The sequence below is a fragment of the Culex quinquefasciatus genome, chromosome 2 (assembly GCF_015732765.1).
Source record: "Culex quinquefasciatus strain JHB chromosome 2, VPISU_Cqui_1.0_pri_paternal, whole genome shotgun sequence".
Lineage (NCBI taxonomy): Eukaryota > Metazoa > Arthropoda > Insecta > Diptera > Culicidae > Culex > Culex quinquefasciatus.
Genome location: NC_051862.1, coordinates 188,788,457 through 188,810,826, shown reverse-complemented (window position 1 = coordinate 188,810,826; position 22,370 = coordinate 188,788,457). Strand labels below are relative to the sequence as shown.

Here is a 22,370-nt window from a genome sequence, read left to right as displayed (position 1 = left end):
CTTTTAAAGAAACATAAAGTTTAAATTTAATTTTTAAATTAATTTTGAACCATTTCTCAGCTCGATCGAAGGGAATCACAGTTCATTTATCGACATTGTTTATTTAATTTGGTAACTTAAAAATCAAGAAAAGTGATCAGAAAATGTTCCCTGGCATGCATTTTTTTGTGTTATGAACACACTTACACAGGACTTTAAGACCATATTATGGATTAATACCGATGCTGAAACTCATTGCCATTTAAGTACATTAAAACGATTCAAAAAATCGAAAATGAAAAAAAATGGAGAATTCAACTTCTAGTGATAAAAAGTCAAATAATTTTTGTAGCGTGTATATTTTCCTTTATAGTCGTAGTAAGTGTAATTTTTATTTTTGATTTTTATATTAATATAATATAATAACCTACTTCTCAAAAATAGGGATCTCCATTATCCTCTTATACGAAAAACGAAGTTGACTTTATAGCTGTCGGCCACCATTGCTAGTACCAACCACTAGTGTCTTCCTTTTATCTACAAGGACTTCGCCGCCCTGGGCTCCTAAGTGTATGAAAGTATGGCACGGAGCGACGGCGCCGAATACCCATATTTACACAAAGAATTTTAGAGCGCCCGCCGCGGGATTCGAACCGGCGACCTCTGGATTATGAGTCCAGTGCGCGGTCCGATTGATCCACACGGGCGGGACAAATCCTCTTATACACTTTTTTCGAAATCTCAAACCTCCTTCTCCCTCGAAGCCGATCTCAATGGTCACTGTTGAATAACTGTGGTAAATAGAAATAAAAAAGAAAACCAATCGGTATATTTTAAATACATGATTATTATGTCCTTATGTGGGTCTCGTGGCGCAGGGGTAGCGGCTTCGGCTGCCGATCCCGATGATGCTATGAGACGCGGGTTCGATTCCCGCCTTATCCACTGAGCTTCTATCGGATGGTGAAGTAAAACGTCGGTCCCGGTTTCTCCTGTCTCGTCAGAGGCGCTGGAGCAGAAATCCCACGTTAGAGAAAGGCCATGCCCCGGGGGGCGTAGTGCCAATAGTTTCGTTTTCATGTCCTTATATGTTTGTAATACAATAATGCTAAATTGTTATCACCTTGTCCCGATTTAGTAATTGATATATTTGTGATGTAGATAATAAGTCAATGTTTAAAATGTTCAAGTAAATTTCGAAAACACAATTTAGTAAAATGTTGTATTCTGGCTAAATGCTCCACAAAGTCTGAACTCGTTGTGCGTCAAAATTGCTCTAGAAGTAAAAAAATATAGATTTAAATTAGTGCAATCAAATTTATAATGATCGCTAGATACCTCATAAACTGCGGCGAACCAGCCCCCTTGTTAACCGTCTTTCCACACAGTCTCAGCGTAAACTGCTTTTCCGCCGGATCCGGCAGCGACTGAAACAAAGCAAAACCACAAAATCAAACTGAACTCAGGTAGATTTCGCACCAGAATTTCATACCAGTGTAACGGCCTGCTCGCCGGTCTGCTCGTTCGCCGCCTTCTTCGCTTCGGTGAACATTTCCAGCACGCGCTTTGCCATCGAGCTTTTCGCTCCGTCCGCCAGTTCGCTCTCGAAAGCTCGCAGCAGCTTGGTGAGCACTTCTCTCTGCCCCTCGTCGGCATCGCCGTCGTCGTCGTCGTTGAAAAGTTTCTTGCGTAAGCTTCGCACTTGGATAATGACCGTTTCGAGCTGGGTGATATCCGCGAGGAGAGCTTCGTACTTTCGAAGTGAGTTTCCCCGCGGGGTGGGAGCTTTCGTGATCCAATTTTCACGGGAAAGCTTGCAACAGGTGGATGTGATTTTCTCCATGCTTTCGGTGAAAGCAGGGATCGCCTTCCCATCGATGGCGGCTTCAGTTGAGAGAGTTTTAATCGCTGTGTGGAACAACGCGGCCGTTGTAAGCTGGGCAATCTGCCCGATCGATCGCGACTCTAAGAAATGCAACACCTTTTCCGCTTCCTTGGCATCGTCAAACAGTCGCTTCTGGCGACGGGCCGGAACCGCCCTCGCATTTTCCCAAACCGTTTGCCAAGTATTGCCCGGGATCAACATCCGCGAGCTCAAATGACCCTTCCTCCCGAACGGGTCCCGCTCATCGGCGTCCTCCTCGATCCAATCCCGCGGGCTGTACCAACGGATAAAGTCCTCCAACTTGCCGGCCGGATTGGCCGCCTTGAAGCTCTCCATGTCGGACAGCAGCGAGGCGCTCATCATCTGCGTGCACAGTTCGCTGCCCGGACCGAGCTTCAGCATCACTTCGGCGTCGTCCTCCAGCTGATCTTCGGTTTTGGGTACCGGTTCTTGCGTGATTGGAATGTAGAGTGGCTCGTCCGAGTCGACCAGGAGCATTTTGCCTAGGCGAGAGAGACGTCCAACGGGTTGGCTCAGGGATGAGTGGCGCTTCTTGGAGTCTGGAAGAAAGAGAGAGAAGTTTTAGCCAACTTCTTTTCAGCATTAAATCGAAGGTTGTTATTTAACTTTTTAATAAAACATATTGACCTGAATTGTGTTTAGATTAATTATGTTATTAAACACTGGAACACCCAAAGCATGGCAAACTTAAACGGGTGCCCAAGCCTAAAAAAAATGGAACGGTAACTTCAACTTGCTGGTTCCCGGAACAATAATCGTCCTGATTGGTTGAGTTGAGCCTGAGAACCAACGAGTTGAAGTTACCATTCTAAATTTGTTAAGGGGTTGGAGTTGGAATGTAAATAGGATTTATGTATTATTGCGTAAGTATGTAAATGTTTAAACATTTTGTCGAATTTGAGAAAACAGCGAATGTTAGGCCACGTATAAAACATTTTAATAAAGTGATTTAAAATATATAATTAATTCAATCATGCCAAAAACAATTCATTTTGAATTGCTTTCATTTAAAAATTCATTTTAAATTGATTTAAGTTGAATTTGTGTGTATTACAATTCAGTAAAAAACTTCTTGAAAACAATGCCTCCTGTTTTTTCGAGCTATCATTGAAAAAAAAAAAACTTCGAAAAATATTATAAACCGAAGACTGGCGTTTTAATATGATGAAAAATATTCATTTTAAATAAACTCAACCTTCGTATTACACACGGGGCCTGCTTGATGAGTTTTCAACCTTTAATTTTAGCCGATTTTGAGCACGTTGAAGACATTAAGAATACCCAATTATAAGTTGAAATGTATATTTCAATACTCTTAAAACAAATTTGAAAAAATATTCTACTGTAACCCCATACTAAAAATCATTTGAATCACTTATTTGTTCAATTTATCACAAATATTCTTAAGTTGCTTGAATATTATGCATTGTTAAGAGCACCCAATTTTTATCAGAATGAGAAAAAAAATTCTGTTATGAGAAATAAATTTGAATTTAAGAAATTTCCTTTACTAAAATAATGCAAAAATGAGAACAAACTGTTAGAAAACAATTTAAAATTGACAACACAATCAAGTGGGATTTTTTTGCAATTTTTTTTTTTGTAAAAAAATCATTATTATTATTATTGTATTTTTTGAAAATTCTCAAATTTTTCACATAACTACGTATTTTCCAAAAAAATATTCGTTATCACAATGTGGGTATCAAACGATCGGGATTTTTTCATAAATTTCGAAAGTTATGAAAAAAATGAAAATACTCAAAATTTTCACAAAGCTACGTATTTTTGAAAAAAAAATTATTTGATTATTTGATACCCATATTGTAAAAGCTGAAATTTTGAAAAGTTTTACGAATATACATAGTTTTGTGAAAATTTTGAGGATTTTCAAAAAATATTGTTATAACATTCGAAATGTATGAAAAAATTTTGATCGTTTGATACCCACATTGTAAAAACTGAAATCTTGAGAAGTTTTTCAAAAATACGTAGTTTTGTGAAAATTTTGAGTATTTTCAAAAAATGTTGTTATTACATTCGAAATGTATGAAAAAATGCTGATCGTTTGATACCCACATTGTAAAACGGAAATTTTGAGTATTTTTTTCAAAAATACGTAGTTTTGTGAAAATTTTAAGTATTTTCAAAAAATATTGTTGTAACATTCGAAATGTATGAAAAATCCCGATAGTTTGATACCCACATTGTAAAACAGAAATTTTGAGAAGTTTTTCAAAACTACGTAGTTTTGTGAAAATTTTGAGTATTTTCAAAAAATACTGTTATTACATTCGAAATGTATGAAAAAATTCCGATCTTTTGATACCCATATTGTAAAAAACTGAAAATTGAATTATTTTTTCGAAATCTCGTAGTTTTGAGAAAATTTTGGTCATTTAAAAAAAAGTTGTTATTACATTCGAAATGTATGAAAAAATCCTGATCGTTTGATACCCATACTGCAAACACTGAAATTTTGATTATTTTTTTTTCAAAAATACGTAGTTTTGTGAAAATTTTGAGTCTTTTCAAAATATGTTGTTATTATATTCGAAATGTATAAAAAAATCCCAATCGTTAATTTATTTTATTAGTTAATATATCAAATTCATAGTTTTAAATTTTATCAATTTCACAGTAAATAATCAATTCACAGTTGCGTTCTTCTTATAACTAAATAAACATTTTGTTAAAAAACCGTAATGATTGGTCTACTCATTCAAGATACAGTTATTTTTTTCATTTCTGAGAAACTTGATTTCCATTTTTTAAACACTTACATTTGAAAAAGTCTTATTTTATCAAAAACTTTGAAAAATATAAAAAAAAGAATTGCAATAATTTCGAAGACAATTCGAATTCCATGAAATGTATGATAATCGCAACTTTTTTGAAATCAGTTGAGTTAAATTGTCTTACATGAATTTTGTGAATATCTGAACATTTGCAACTGTTGAACCTTTTCAACTGTCTATCGCAAAACGTTTTAGATACGACTTAGTTTGAATCAGAACACAAAATATTAAATTTGAATTTTTGATTAAGATGTAAGATTAGGGTGCTCATTAGGGTGGTTCAGTTTTGATTTTTCGCTGTTATTGAAAATTGAATTTTTGAGCTTTGTAGGCTCCCCAAAATAAAATATATAGACCAAACTTATTGCAACAAGCTGGCTTATGATGTTGGCATGCACCGCATAATGGCTTACGTGATCAAAATTGTTATAATGGAATAAGTTGCTTCCCTTGTACCTAATCGTACAAAAAAAAAATTGCCTGGGCCGCTTTTGTTCTTGTACAATCGATCTCATATTTGGGATTTAGGCTTAGCACACATTAAATATAAGGAAACTCCAGATCTCCTAAACTCACCTTCATCGTCCTCATCCGAGCAGTCAAAGAACTCATCCTCGGACTCGTGGCTCCCTTCGCGGGCTCCACCCTCCTTTCCCGGCACCATCCCGGCCGGCATGGTGAAGGGCAATCCACCCTCCCGGATGCGGCGCCTCTCCATACAAATGTTGAGCATCTGCAGCTTCTGGTGGAGCAAACACGTTCTCGAGTCCGGAAAGCCAGCCGCGATTCTGAAATCAAAACAATCGGAAAATCACTTGTGAGAATTTTCACTTCAAGTTTTTCAAGTGATCTTGGGTCGGTGGACGATCAATCGATCGTGTGGTGTTGGGACATAAAAAAGCCAACGAACAGCTGGTTGGTGTGGCAGTGGTTAAGGAGCTGGAAAGTGATTCGAGTAAATGCTGAACCAAAAGATAAACATTTGGTGAAGAGCCTCTCGCGCATTCCTCAGCTCATGACTTTGAAGAAATGGCTTTGCGGTGGGAAAAGTGTGAGTTTGTGTGTGGAAAATGAGCTTATGGTAACGCAACGCGTCTTGAGGCTTTTATTTGTCAAGAGCTAGTTACACTTATTCTACGCTAATTTTATTCATGAATATTTTTCAAGTGAAAAAACAATCGCGTCCACACTAAGTGGCATCATTCACAGCCACCTGGATGATTATTTAACCGTTTCAAGTGCAGCATACATCAGCATAAACATGACCTCGAAGCGATTTGTTTGTGGGACGAGAAAACTCCAACTTCCTGAAAACTGTTTATTTCGCACACGTTTTTCAAAATCAATGTCTCGATTACGCGTAAAAAGCACAAACAACTGGTATTGAAAGTGGGAAGGAAAAAAATCCGATCCATGTCGAGTGACCCATCAACACCCAGCCACATGAAAACATAAACCAGATTTGCGGTGCCACAACAGCTGATCAAGAGGGCCGCTCTTGATACTTCGATGGAGTTTGGAAACACACAACTGTGTACAACAAACATAAACAAAGTGGCAAAGTATGCAGCATGTTCCCTCTTCTGTGGTGCGCCGCAAAATCAAGTCAAGGTGGACGAACGATTTATTTAGTCTAGTTCCAGCGGTGAAGATTGTTTTGACGCTTTTTGCGGCTTTAGGGGAAATGGAATGAGGCTAATTTTGTAGCAAGTTTTTTTTGCATTGTAGCCCTTGGGATTATACTTTTATTTTCTTTGTTCAATGATTTTTGATCAATAAAAAAATTATATTGAATGTTATTCTAATAATATTTTGGCTAAAATTTGGTTTTGAAATCAAATATTTTATTTAAAAATATGCATAACTTTTATTAGGGGGAAGGCAAGCAGCTAAACGGCAATTATTTTCATCGAGCATTTGGTTTTGGTGTTGGCATATTGATTAGCTTCATAAAACGTGAGCAAGCAAGTTTACATCTGAAGATTTGTACAATAATTGGTGTATATATAAAGAACAGGAATTGATCCAAATCCTTAACTTGCTAAACATAAAAGATTGTACACATATAACATAAATTTTGAAAATCTTATAACTTTATCAATTCTTATTGGACCAGCAGCAACAAGTATCCCATGGATTTGCTGAGAGAAATTATTCAAATAATATTGAAAAAAAAATTGTCAATTTACAAATTTTAAATGTTTGATATGCAAGAATGTAATTTCTCTCATAATTTGTTTTATTGCCTATAAGTTCTCTTAAAAAAAGATTGTTGATAATGTAATAAAAAAAAGAAACAATACAAAAAAAAAGTGCTGACATTTTTAAACTCGATTTAAAGAATAGATACACAAAAAATAAAAAAAATTAATCTTAATTAACAAAATGTAAAATATATTTTTATCTAAATTATTTCTTATGAAAAAGGCAGGTTTAAAAATTATACACGAGAGCAACTCTCTACAAAATCGGCCGATTTCAACCATTTTTATTTTTTGTATTTTTTGATTTGACTTAAACTTTGTGGGGGCCTTCCCTGTGACCAAATAAGGTATTTTGGCTGCTGTCCATACAAAAATGGTATGTAAATATTCAAACAGCTGTAACTTTTGAGTGAATTTTCTGATCAATTTGGTGTTTTCGGCAAAGTTGTAGGTATTGTTGAGGACTTTTGAGACAAAAATAGGTACACGGAAAAAAGAATTGGAGATTTTTTTTATCAACTTTTTGCTTTCCTCACCTATATGAGGAAAGGTTATAAAATCACTCGAAAAATGAACTTCTTTATACGACCTCGTAGACCCACCTTCACGTAAGCCTATCGACTCAGAATCAAATTCTGAACAAATGTCTGTGCGTGTGTCTGGATGTGAGTCCATGCACCAAAAATATGCACACGCTTATCTCCGGACTGGCTGAACCGATTTGGACCGTTCTGGTCTCATTTGATTCGTCTTGGGGTCCCACAAGACCCTAGTTAATATTATGAAGTTTAGAAAAGTACTTCAAAAGCTATGCTAAAAAAAAAGATTTAATCTAAACATTCGAAGATTGTAAAAGGGTGGTTTTTGTATGAAAACCCGCCTATACAGTTTTAGAAAGGCATTTAAAATTTCTTTCCAACGCGTTCAAAAGACTGAAGATTTGACCCATCAAAAGTTATTTGTACATTACTGTTATTAATAAACTGTTTTTTGACGCCGGATCTCAGATATTTTTTTTCACTAAAACTCAATTTCCCAAAATACGTATTTTTTTATTCTCGAGATTTTTTGATATGTTTTAGGGGACAAAACTCCGCAACTTTTGAGCCATAGAGAAACATGGTCAAAAAATCTGCCGCCGAGTTATGAATTTTTGAAAAACAGTAATTTTTGGAAAAAATCGCAGTTTTATGCAAAAACAAGTTTGACATTTTTTTTTAATGCAAAATTGAATTTGCAATCGAAAAGCACTTTACAGATTTTTTGGTAAAGGGATCCGTTTTCAAGATATAGCCACTGAAAGTTTGATTTTAGCGAAATATTTGCAGTTTTTAAATTTTTAAAAATAGTGACCATAAGTGACAATTTCTAAAAATAATTTTTTTGAAAAGTTCAGAAAATTTGCTATGAAATTGTTGAAGATTGGACCTCGGGTTGCTGAGATAGAGCCGCTTTAAGAAAAAGAAACACAAAAATTGAAGTTTTCTTAATCTCATGAATACATGAAACATTTGTGAAGTTTTCCGATCCTTTCGAAAAAAATATTTTGAAAATATTTTGACTAACATTTTAAAAGGGCCAAACATTGAATATTAAGCACATTTAAAATGCTAGTCTTGATTAAAAAAAAACAAAATATTTTTTTCGAAAAGATTGGGAAATTGAATTTAAGTGAAAAAAAGTTGATAAAAAAATCTGCAATTTTTTTACGTGTACCTATTTCTTCTCAAAAGTCCTCAACAATACCTACAACTTTGCCAAAGACACCAAATTGATCGAGAATTCACTCAAAAGTTACAGCTGTTTGAATATTTACATACCATTTTTGTATGGACAGCAGCCAAAATTGTATGGAGACTTGTATGGATGAACCAATCACACAAAATAGCTTATTTGGTCATAGGGAAGGCCCCCACAAAGTTTGAGCCAAATCAAAAAATACAAATAAATTCCCTTTCCGGTTTTGGTAGAGAATTGCTCACGAGTTTCAATTTTTACATTAAAAATATCGGCTCAATAGAGTTTCCAAGATATTATCAATTTATTATTATTTGTTTAAAATTGAGGGGTGAATGGGTTGAACGCAGAAAAACTATTTTTTTAAATTTTTATTCTTTGATAGGGCATTTCATTTTCTCACATTTCAGAGATGGACAAATATGGTCACAACTTGAAAAATAAATACATGTTTTTCTTAAAATATTAAACAATTAAACAAAAATAAATTTTTGTCCTATATTAAATTTTTAAAATAAGCTTTTTAAATTTACATTATTTTCCAAAAATCCCTTAATAAAAATAACTTGTCAACCATCAAATTCAAATTGTTCAAATATTGGTAGTTTTTGTCCACTAAAATGTATTTAAAAAATAAAAACAAAATTGAAGGGGATAAAGTTCGTCAAAATCGAGTTATAGTTATAAATATTTAATTTAAAAAATGGGGTTTCCGAGTTCCATATTTTAATTTACAACTTCGCCGAAGTCATCAAATCAATTAGAATCTTCCTTTCCAATTTTAGAATTCTTTCTCGCCCTTTTACATGCAAAGCAAAGTGTAATTAAAATAAAAAAAAACTACACTTATTCTGTTGAAAAAAATGTAAAATATCTAAGAATTTGTGGCAAAACCTTCATATCTGCTCCCATCATGTGGTTTTGCGTTGAAAGTTGAATTTTTTTTATTATTTTTTTTAAAATAATAATCAGTTTTATTTTTTATAACTCACATTCACTAACAAGAAAAAATGGCCGTGATATAAATAATCATGAAAGCAGTCTCCTCAAACTCTCTGGCATCTTACGCGCACGTGAAATTATTTAAGAATTGTTGCAGCCAGCTAGCAGAGAGAACAATAACCTCTCCTCCAAAGATTATGGGTACGTGTGGGATCTAGTTCAAAGCGAAATATTTAAATTGCATCAGCTGCTGCTGCTGCATGTTTATTTCCTTCCTCGCACAAAGAACCACTCCATCAGAGCTGCCCGAGTGAGGGGAGTCGGGAATCTTTTCTACCAACTTGCACCGGCACATAATTATCATTACAGTCATTTGCTGCAGCCCAAGCTTAGCCAACAGCAGTTGCAGCGTGCAATGCAACTATGCGCTCTTCAAACGGCACCCTGGTTCCTTCTTCACTGCTGGCGTTGTTCTGTTCAACATAACCGTGGGCAACATCGCACAAAACAGCATAGCAAGAGGGAGAGAAAGAGCATAGAACAAAACAGCTCCGACGGCCAACAAATAAAGATGCTGCTGATGGTTTGCTTATGCATGTTGCTTTTTCGTGCTCTGGCACGATTCTTCGATTCAATTATCCATTCATGTTTCCCCTGGCCACACCACACCTCAAGCCAGTCCAGTGACCAACCATAATCTGCTGCTGGAAGCGTTCGGCGAACGGAATCAGCTTCTTCGTCTGCTGGTGGTACTGCTGCTGGCACGCTTCCTCCCCCGCGTGCAGACCTCACTGATAAGAAGCTACTAGCGATGCACAAACGCGCACCGAAGTTTCAGCTGCACCGTCGCGTTGCAATTCCATTTCAAGAGACATATTTCCGTTGAGTGCTTTCAATCGTTTTATGATAGACAAAATGTGTTATTATACTTCTAAAAATGTGTAAATTTACCACATTTCTGATAAAATACCACTTTTCCACTGAGGTTAAACTACATCATAAAAGAGTTTATATTACACCTTCAAATATTTTTTTCCAGTTTTATATTCTATCACAAATAGTAATAAAAGTGAGAAAATGACAAAACAAAACTAAAAATTATAAAATGAATATAAATTTGTGACGTTCTAAAGTAAAGCATAGAATGGCCTATAACCTTAGATTTTAATAAAAACATTTTTTTTTTGCAAAAGCGACTTTAATTTTAAGTATTTGCAAGTGATCGCAATTTCGACGACATTTTGAGAGTTCCAATTTCGAATGATAATTATTGAAAAAATTCGGGATATTGGACGGTCTAGTGTCATCTAATTAGTCCTCATGTTTCACTTCTGGTACCTCGGAAACTTTTGATTCATTTCGAAATATTTTTATCAAATAATATCTGATATTAAAAAAATGCTACAATTATTATGTATTTATTCAAATGTTAGCCTTCGGTCTCAAATTTCGATATTATTTTTCTGAAAACAAAAGAAAACTTCACAACAGTTTCACTTTCAATTATTATTGAAATTTTTTAGGTTACACTCACTCAATTATAAGCACTTGTATCTCAAAAACAAGCAGTACGATGGCAGGCCTGCCTCACCTCTTGGCTTAGTTTTGACATTTTTTTTACAATTTTTTGATCGTCAAAAACCAATTGCCCATTTGTTCATGTTTTGTTGATGGAACCGGATCTCAGATGAACAGTGAACATAATTTCGACAAAAGTTTGGGAAAAATAAATATGAATAAATTGGCAATTCATGACTTTTTTTTTAATTGGTCCTAAAAACAAATTTTTATATTGAGTGGATCCCCCTCACACCTTATTTCAGAGTAAGCGGGATACACTCAATGTTTACATTTGTTTATAGGACCTGATAAAAAAGTCTAGAACTGTTACTTTGATGATCATAAATGTAAAAATCGAGCCAAAAAAGTTGTGCAGGTCAATGCAAGGAAATTTTTAAATTTTTGCCCCCTTCTCCCCTCTTCAAAAATTTAAAAAAAAACACAGATCGTTAAAAAACATAAAACTTTAGGAAAAATATTTTTTTTTAATTTATTGATATTTTGCAAATTTCCAACAGAGGAATAGCTGTGATAATGTAATTAATAAAATTTAAATGTTTGTCTTAATTTTTTTTCATGTTTCTGCATTCCTCCTTTCGACCTAAATCAGCGAGGAATAAAAACTTTAAATAAAATTAAAATCAGCCTGATTCAAAGATGAAAACTGTAGAAAATTTTCTCAGGTTTGAACATATTTTTGGAAGAGCTTGCTTTTCCTTCATAAAATTTTTTGAAATTGCAAAAAAAAAAAAAATTGTTTTTGATCATTTGGATGAAAAAAGTGTTTTAAAATGCATTATACACCTGTCCAGTTTTGCAATCATTTGTTTTCAAAATATCTTAGTATTGACAAACATTTAATAATTGCGAAAAAAAAGTTTGTGCGGTGCTGTGCATTGCATTTCATAAAAAATCAAAATATTTTTAATTTAACACAAACATGCTAAATATGATTATCAATGCATTAAATGCATTATAGATTGTTTTCAGTTGATTTGACTCCTATTGTCATTTTTTTTTAGTTTTTAGAATAAATATGTTTTATTGCCCCCTGATTTTTCGGACCAATTTTGAAGGGGGTGCAACATAAACTTTGAAAAACATTTGCAACCTAACTTAAAAAATGATAATAATATAAAAAAAACCTCCCATTTTATAGGAAAAAGTTTAAGTCACAAATTCCGGCTTTACAAGTCACGAAATTTTTCACTCTCATATGATATCAAAACCTGTCCTTAACATAAATATTATTACAGATCCGGATTGAATTTCCACATCGATTACTGCGTGATGTTGCAATTTTGACCTGTTTGGTTTGATCACAGAAAAAAATATGTAAATTTACACAGCATGTAATTACTGTTCCTTATGTAAACTCACTCAATGTAATGTTGAAATATGATGTAAAGAGTAAAATGTCATGGAAATTACTCCAATGTTAATCTAAATCTAATGTAAATAATGAATCTAATGGAAATGTTGAGCATGGAAACTCAAAACTGATGAATCTCTACCTGTGTTCGGCTTCCTGTAAATTCCTATTTAATGTAAATCATCCAGTCCAGCGTTATTCCACTTGGTCGTCGACGAGAAAGTCCCCTACCTGTGAAACAACTTTTTAAAGTCAGAATTTCCTTTTGCTGTCCGCTTCAATCATTTTAAAATAGAACAAAGGCCACACCCTTTTCCTACTGCAAACCAAGTCGAGCTTCTCATTCCCATTGGCTAATCAGAATTAGTTGATTTGAACTAATGTAAGTTCCAAAACTAATGTAAATTTTCAAAACTAATGTAAATTTCCAATGAATCTAATGTAAATTTCAAATGAACCTAATGTAAATATACATCATTCATCATGATACCTTTTGGTACATGATAAATAATGTAAATTTACAGGATTTTTTTCTCTGTGGAGATTAATAGGTCACGTTTTAGTTATTGTAAACTTTTTTCATTGGTAATCCAGCTGCGATTGATGATTAGACCAATAAAACAACGAATAAAAAATTAAATGTCGGGGGTATCAGCTATCAGCTAAAATTTGTCGTTTCAATTGGCAATTTGAATATATATGCAAATATGCATCTAAAAATAAAAAGTTTTGTTCGATATTTTCCAAAAATCGCATTTAAAAAAGCCATGATTTGAGTACCAAAATTTGTACCATCCGTATTTAAGACAAGTTAGCTCTTAGTCATAAAAAGACACCAAATCAATCAGTAAATTCCTTCTCAGGTACAGATTTTCGAATATTCACATGTCCATTTTGTATGATCGGCTTTCAAATTTGTATGGATACTTTTTTTTCTTTTGACATAGGGAATGCTTGGAGTTCATCCAAATCAAATATTCAAACAGTATAAGTCGATTTATTATTATTTTTTATTTGTAATTTAACTAAAAATCATTACAAATTGGAAAGCTTTAAAAAAAAAATGTGTTTGAATGCTCGTTTATAATATTTTGTAATTGTAAATGGATCCCATCGAGCAGCAAATTCCCCAAGCTGATACCCTGCACAATATGCAGCGCAACGCATCATTCTGGATTTTAACGTGAATTTCTCGTGGTTATTCTTCGGGCAGAAGCAGTTTGACGATGGTCGGTTACGCAGGAAAACTTCCCGCGAGAAATTCCTCGCAACAAACAGACTGCATCCCGTGTAGAACATCATCTCTCTGGGTTGGTTTGGTTCGTTTGGCTTTGGTACGTGCGCACGAGACTGATGCTGGCCCGCGCGTGCTTTTCCTCTGGGGGCTAGATCTGAACAACCCCGGGGAACAACCGGGGGTACAAATATTTCCGTTCGGAAACGCAACGCAACGTGCTGCTACCACGTGGAGGAAACGGTACTCTATGATGAACTAATTATGCGCGTGGTGTGGTTTGGTTGTGAGATCTCGGTAGGTTGAGGTTTTAAAAAGAATGACATGAAGAAAAGAAAGAATCAAACTCCATAAAGCTAAATCCTTCTCAGCAATCCTAATCCCATCACACACTTGAGGATATTTATTCGCACGATAAAATATCTATTAGATAAGTAGTGCACGGGGATTGTGGATATGGCAGTGAATTTCATCGCAATAACGCGACCAAAATATCCCACAGACCCTAGACAATTCTCGTTTCCGTTTATTGACTTTGGCGCAGTACGTGAGCCATCAAATGTTACGGAATCTACCCTATCCTCCTCTCCTTTTTCCCCAAACCGAAACATAAATTCTCCTAGGAAAACCCTCCACCCTCTCTCCGACCCGCCAATGTCTCTGCCTAATGGCATGTGAATGATTTATTAAGACGACGATCCCGGAATAGCAAGGTTCGGTTTACTCCGCTCCAAACTCCGGGTGGCGTCGCGTCTTGTCGCGCGAGCTTCAATGGCACCCACCCCAAAATCACCACATATGAGCCACATAAATAGACCCATACCAGACCCGGTATCGATTGGCCGTTCGATCGACAAAGGCAAATTCCGCCGCACGCTCAAGGATCGCTCATCAACGCCGGCTATAAATTATAAAGGACAACATCAGATTGACACACGTGTCAATCGCCGCCAAGGTTGTGTGTGTTGTTGTTTTATCCTTTGGTGTCCTTTTTGGCGTCGATGTCGTCACGTGTTCCGGGGAGGGGTTTGCTCTGCGGCCACATTTTGACATGATGGATGTGCTTTTGCACTGGAGCTGAATATTAATTTATTACGATGGGTTCTTAGAGTCAATGTCCCGCCCGTGTGGATCAATCGGACCGCGCACTGGACTCATAATCCAGAGGTCGCCGGTTCGAATCCCGCGGCGGGCGCTCTAAAATTCTTTGTGTAAATATGGGTATTCGGCGCCGTCGCTCCGTGCCATACTTTCATACACTTAGGAGCCCAGGGCGGCGAAGTCCTTGTAGATAAAAGGAAGACACTAGTGGTTGGTACTAGCAATGGTGGCCGACAGCTATAAAGTCAACTTCGTTTCGTTTTTTTTCTTAGAGTCAATGGACAGAGTTTATTTACAGTATCAGACAATGAGATGTCATGTTTTGAAACTGTCTTTAAGATCCAGAAACTAGCAACACAAACTTGATTTACCTTAATACTTTTTTTACTTCTAAATTGTTGATGTTTAAGAACACGTTTTAGCATGCTGAGTTCTTCTCCTCAACCCAATTAATCTCTCTGGGCTTATCGCACATTCATCATGCACTAATTCCAAAAATCAACAGAATCCTTTACAAACGCTCAAAAACTCGCTCGATTCCCCCACAAGCAAACACCAGCCCCACATCCGGTGAAATTGTATGTGCCAACTTCCGGTTCAGAAAATTTATAATCATGTCAGTGGGTCTCTCCGTCGACCATTGTTTCGAGCAATAGCAAAGTCCCCAATGTTTGCCCAAATGTAATTCAGCCTTGAATGAAAAGCCTCATCCCATATCTCAGAATACTGACGCTGGGTGAAAAAAAAAGAGTTTGTTCAAGTTCTTGCCCACCCCGCCCATCAATTATGCTAATTTGAGGGCGAAGGGGAGGCGCGCGCGCGCTGTTACTACAGAAGAAGTCGGTGTTGGCAGGTAGTCGCGAACAAAAAGATGTCCCACCCTTTGCGAGGGAGTTGAGACGGAAGGAAGGAATCATTATCTCGGTGGGTTCGCACGGTGTAGGGGGAGTGCGGTGTTTGAGGTTGTGAATTTTTAATGGAAATAAACATGATTATTGTAGATTGATTTACAGTCATCCCTCATATTCGGAACAGTTTACAGATCGGACAGTGTTCAAAAAATCATAGCAGATCGATAATTGAACATAACGTTTTGCTTCTACCTAAATTGAAAAGCCTTTCTTATGATCTTTCGATTAATGTCTGTAAATTTTTACTTTTTATATCAGGTTTTCAAAGAAAAACATTGACCCTTGAAATCCACTAATTTGGAACACAAATAGTCTAGAAATGAGGGTTTTGTTCAAAAAGTACTACTTTAACTAGTGAAATAGCAAGAGAATGTCCTAAATGTCCTAAAAAAGTAAGGTCGACAGAAAAGTTGCATTTGGCATGCTATCGACAAATTATCACAAAAGTGTTCTGAATTTGAGGGTGTTCCGAATAAGTGGGATGACTGTGCCTTTGAAAGAAAGTAATCTGCGGATTTTTGTTTGCGACATATTTTATAATCAGTTTCAATTTAGATCGTTACATTTGGGCAAATTTGTTTTGTAGAGCCGAATAAATTAAAAACAAATGTAATTAGATAGAAAAAAAAATGTATTTTTATCAGGGTGCCGAAATAAAAATAATGGAGCACTTCCATTCGAGCAGTTTTTCCTTTATTCTACAATGTATTCCTTATGGCAGAATAGTCATTTCTACCACTCGAATCCGGTGCTGCATTACAAAATATTTTCAATAATCGATTTAATAATTAAATATTAGGGTGCCCAGAAAAAATGACCCCCTGCTCCACAAGCGGAAAACGGTTTATTGGGTTATTTTAAGCATCTGTGCAAATTTTGAGCGAAATTGGTTGAGATTAACCCATTGATACCCGAGCCTAAAGTTGGTGAAAAAAATGTTTTTCATACAAAATTGACTTTTTTAAATCGCTAATAACTTTTCAGGATTAAGTTTTACAGCTTTGGTATGTTCTACAAAGTTGTAGAGCATTAAATTTCCAATGAGAATCTCACTTTTGGGAATATTTGGATGTAAGTAGCGCACCGTGTAGACCAAACTGTAAGAAAATTGGGTTTTCCATACATTTTTTCGATTTTTCCCATACAAACTTCACCCCCGAGTATCAATGGGTAAATATTAACCGATTTTGCTCATATTTGGCCCAGAGTCCTAAAATAGGTCAAGGAACAATATTTAGCTTGTGGAGCGAGGTTTTGAGAAAAAGTCTCGTATTCTGGGCACCCTATTAAATATACACTCATCCCTCATATTCGGAACAGTTTACAGATCGGCCAATGTTCAATAAATCATATAAAATCGATAATTGAACATAATGATTTGCTTTTACCTTCATGTGAAAGCTTTTCTTGCGATCTTTCGATTGATGTATAGACCGGCTGTACATTTTTAAGATTTATATCAAGTTTTCGAAGAAAAACATTGACCATTGAAATCCACAAATTCGGAACACTTTTTTCTTACGATGTAAACAAACTTTTTTTTCTCTCCAGGTGTACATATTTTTTGCAAAATAATGACTTTGCACTCTGAAACCAATAGAACTCATGGTTAGTGATGTTTTATGAATGGTCTGATAACTTTTTTGTGAAAAAAAAAAAAAAACGAAACTATTGGCACTACGCCCCCCGGGGCATGGCCTTCCTCTAACGTGGGATTTCTGCTCCAGCGCCTCTGACGAGACAGGAGAAACCGGGACCGACGTTTTACTTCACCATCCGATAGAAGCTCAGTGGATAAGGCGGGAATCGAACCCGCGTCTCATAGCATCATCGGGATCGGCAGCCGAAGCCGCTACCCCTGATATTTGTGAAAATATCAGTTAAATTCAGGTGTTCCACAATTGTGGGAGACACAACAACATCCCACAATCATGGAACGGGCAATTTGGAGGCAGTATTTTGCTGCTCTGGATAAAACAGTCTTAAAATGCAGTTTTTGTTTGAAAAGTACTACTTTTACTGGTGAAATAGCAAAAGAATGTCCAAATAAAGGCCTTAAAAATAGCAGGGTCGGCAGAAAAGTTGCATTTTGCATTCTATTGACATATTACCACAAAAGTGTTCCGAATTTGTGGGTGTTCCGAATATGTGGGATGACTGTACTTATTTTAATAAAATAAAACTATTATCATACTTTCCCAGGAAAAAGGGAATGGCAAACATAACAATATTTCAATAACAAAAAAATAATAATAATAATTCCAACTATTTACAAAGTGGTATTTCACAATAATGTGAAAGCAGCTGGGTAATTCTCCGCCAATACATACGAAATCGGAAAAAGTTGCCCCGACCCCTCTTATATTTTGCTGAAACTTTGCTTGAAGGGGTAATTTTGGTCCCTGATCACGAATCCGAGGTCCAATTTTCGATATCTCTAACGGAGGGGCGGTACGACCCCTATCATTTTCTGGATTTTTTCTAAGAAACTTTTTTCAGTGATTTATATCTCGAAAACGAGAAGAGATAGAAATTTGGTGTCAAAGAGAATTTTGTGGACGCCCGATTTGATGGCGTACTCAAAATTCCGTAAAATGTATTTTTCATCAAAAATAGTTTTAAAATTGATCCCATTTCCCGTTCCTCAACTGTCAACAATTGCGAGACATGCCTTTTTGGGAAATTTCACGTAAGGGACCATCCATAAACCACGTGGACACTTTTTTTTGGAAATCTCAACCTCCCCTCTCCCCCTTTGTGGTTTTTTCATTTAGAACAAAATTTTGCATTTTTAAATTACATATCTTTGTAATTTTGCAGGATTATTTTTTAGAGTGCTACTGTTTTACAAAGTTGTAGAGCAGACAAAAACACCATCATCGATATATAAGGATTTTGTTTGTATTCTTCAAGAGTTATCAGAATTTTACAGAAAAGTTTTCAAAAAGTAATGATGTTGACCATTTTATCAGTTTTTTCGAATTTTCAGCCTCTAAAACTCAATGGTGTGCTTTTGAGGGTATTTTTTCAGAAAGTTCAGTCAATGTTGCATAGGAATGACCTTTCGAACAATTTTTGTGGAAAAACTCATACAAATTTTTGAGGCCCAAACTACTTTGCTTTGGTTTGATTTGATCATTTTTCAAATTTTCCATATAACGACGAGCCAATCCAATACATATATAAAAACATTTATAACTTTGTTCAATAAGCAAATTTATTATTTGTTGTTGAACAAAATTACACAATTTTTTTTCTCGATATCAAAACAACCGAAGTTCTTGGATTAGTCGTTTTTGTTCGTAAGCTTAAAAATTCAATAAATTAATAAGTTTGTTGGGTAGAATTGAGAATATAGAGCCAAATTGAACATTTTTTTCTAGTTCTCTCAAAAAGGTCCCAGTTTGTAATTTTTGCATGAAAATTTCGTACACAATTGAAAAGCAATAATGCGAAAATTAACGACTCTTAACTAATTTCTCAAACGTTCGTCCGAATCTCTACAAGAAATGGAAGTTATTCTGCTTGTAAGGCTGGTTCAAATTTTATTCAAACTTTTTGTCAGCCCCCCCCCCCCCCCTCCCTTTCAAAGCTAGCCCGAAAAATCAGGGGGCAAATTTTTTTTTCAGAAAACTTCAAAATTTCAATGGAAATTAAAGTGTAATCAGCTGAAATTAATTTAAAATGCATTCCCCTGGGTTCAAAATCATTTTTAGCATGTTTGGGTTGATTTTTTTTATTTTTGAAAATTTTCGATGTTTGATATCGCAATTTGTTTTGTTTTCGTCAAATCTTACTTTTTTTGAAAACTTATGATTGCAAAACAACTGAATTAGTGCAAAATGCATTTTAAAACACTTTTTGCATTGAAATGTTGAGATTAAGCATTTTTCTTAAATCTTGACACAACGGAATCGACGTTACACTTTATTATGTGGTCCTATTAAAACCTTGCGGTTTCGTCAACGAATCCACAGGCGTGTGTAGAGTAAGACGAGGCAAAAATACGCACGAAGCAAAGGTACACACCGGTATTTTGAAACTTAATTTTAACCTAAAAAGCTCAAATTCGGGTTTTTGTTGTTTTAAGGTAAATTTTATGTGTTTACAAAAAAAAAGATGAAAAATTTAAGTTAGTGAAGTTATTGAAAAAGTCACTTTTTGACCATTTTGATGTAATATTAGAAATTTTCAAAATAATGTTTACAAAACTTCAGGTTCACGAAATCATTGAAACCATTGAACTAGGGTTTAGTCTAGCAAATTACCTTTCTATGCATTAAAGTATTTGTCCCATAAATTCATGTTATTGTTTTACTGCACTTTTCAACTTGAAGGTCAAAAATCATTATTCGTTGAAATCGTGCCAGTTTGCCACAAAAGCCTGTAGGCCCAAATTGAGTCATGGACGTCATTTTATTCAGCTATCAATACCTCACCTTCAACCTCTACAGTTCCCCAAAATTCTATTTCAATCTCAATATAGTCAACAAAAATCATTAAAAAAAATCGTTGCAATGTTGACACTCGCCGTACCAGAAATTTTCTACAGCATCCCATTGCTACAAAATGTGTGTAGGAAGTGTTTGTGTTAGTGTTAAACATTACAACGCAGTTTTCGCTAAACGTCAAAATATCACGATCATGTTAATACATCTGAAATCTTTAGAAACTTTTGAACAAATTAAAGATTAATTTCGAAAAATTATTGATTTTCACATAAAAATTTCACTCAAATAATCGGAATTGAAGCATCGTTCATTATTTGACGATAATTATGGTTACCATCCGGCGACTGTCACAATTTTCGTCTCACCTAATTTATTGCAGGATCTGTCCAGTCCCACGGCCGCCGTTTCGGCTGAAACCCTCACTAACTGTTCCACTTCCGCACGTTAAACGTATTAATTTGGAGCACGTGCACAGGGCGCCGGTATTTTCCAGTATTACAACAACGATTAAGCCGACTTTCCGCCGCCCAACCCATCCCATCGTTAGGGGCCGTGACAAAGTGGTCCTTCTCCCAGCCAAAGTCCATCCGGTGCGTAGATTTTCCGGGAAATTTGTACGTGCCACCGTGGGAATTGCCGCAAAAGTTTTGCCAATGCGCTAATTAGCTCCCGCGACGTGAAAACTCGTTACCTTTTTTTTATTCTTGTTAGGGGGAAAAACCAGGCAGACAAAATTATTGGCCCTGCAATAAAGCCATCAAAAGTGAGTTTTAGCACTTTTTAATTGACACGTTTGGGAATTTGGAGAAACGAGTTTGGGTCGGGTTTATTGGGCCGGCTAATGGGAACCACTGAAGTCCATTAACTGGGGTGGAAATTAAAGGATGTTGCTGTCCTTTGCATTGAAAATATGGCAAGTTTAGAGTTGATTTGATGCTATGAAAAATATTTTATCACTTCAAATAGAAATTAATGGGTTTTCACTAAAAGTATGTAAAAATACGTCACAATACACAAAAAATGTTCTTCCTTTATAAATCTGAAAATAGTTCAGCTGATTCTTTGTGTTTTGCAATAATAAATGCAAAAAATACATCTTTTTATTTCCTTCCATAAAACTAAAAATGTGCTAATCTAATAATTAATCTCATTGTTACCACACCTTTTAACGTATCTCTGAATGAACTCAATTCATCCCAATTTGTACCTTTTCTTCGGTATTTCTTCCAGCTATTTTTCCCTTTAGCTTCATCCAACATAACACAACACCTCAATCCACATAAAGAAGCAACAAAAAAAAAAACATGAATGAAACATAAACATGAACACCACCCACCACCACCACACCGGGTGGTCTCCTAAAACAAGCTGCTAGGCTTGCGTGTCGTGGTTCACTTTGGAGTTCATTCCCTACCCGGTGTCACGACAATGATGTGCTGCTATCAGATACGAGACAATGACGATGACTCTCTGCTGATGATGATGACCCGAGCGCGACACACCGGCTGATTGGCACGCTAGAGAGAATATGAGAGCGAGAGAGGGGTAGAAAAAGGGTCGTCGAGTTTGTGTTTATGCTTTTTCCTCAACCCGAGGGTCGACGCAGTTGGCGGTGGACGACGACGACTTCGGCTAATGTTGTGACACGAAAGCAGTGTCGGTTTGGGGCCGGAAATATGTGAGAGAGTGGTAGCATCGGAGAGAATGATAACGTTTAAAATGATGCGAGAGAGGATGCTCTATTGGAGCGGTAGTTTTGTTGAGAATTTGAGAGGAAGAAAGTGTTACTCTCACTGAATGATGACGATGATGGGAGACCCGAGTGGGATAAACGTTTGATATGTGAACATAATTTGCTTATTTTATTGGTCGCAATATTATGGATAATTATTTAATTTTAAATCTTGATAAAAAGGTTTACTAAGATATCAAACATATTTAGTATTCATAAACATATATTAGCTCAGTCCGCCACGATTTTATTTATGAGACCAAAGTTTGTGATGCGTCTCACAAATTATGATATTATAGCAACAACTCTTCCGAAAAGAAACTCTATGTTAAATTTATCGGAAAATCTGACTAGCTTCATTTTGCAATCCATACTACCGATTAATTCTTCAGTAATTTTAAACAGCATACCTCGATTCTCTTCATACCTCGATCTCTTCTAGT

The 22,370-nt window shown here is 35.7% G+C and overlaps 1 protein-coding gene across 1 annotated transcript in view; it reads right to left on the bottom strand.

Annotated features, from left to right (window-relative positions):
- Nucleotides 1-1,108: 1,108 nt before the first annotated feature.
- Nucleotides 1,109-22,370, bottom strand: part of LOC6041615 (rab3 GTPase-activating protein catalytic subunit) — a 302,640-nt gene continuing 281,378 nt past the window's right edge. Inside the window, exons 2-5 of the mRNA XM_038251426.1 lie at nt 5,260-5,471; nt 1,472-2,424; nt 1,318-1,406; nt 1,109-1,255 (exon numbers count right to left, since the gene is read on the bottom strand). Of these exons, the coding sequence (XP_038107354.1) occupies nt 1,189-1,255; nt 1,318-1,406; nt 1,472-2,424; nt 5,260-5,471 (1,321 nt within the window). The 3' untranslated portion in view covers nt 1,109-1,188. The remainder of the gene's footprint in view (nt 1,256-1,317; nt 1,407-1,471; nt 2,425-5,259; nt 5,472-22,370) is intronic.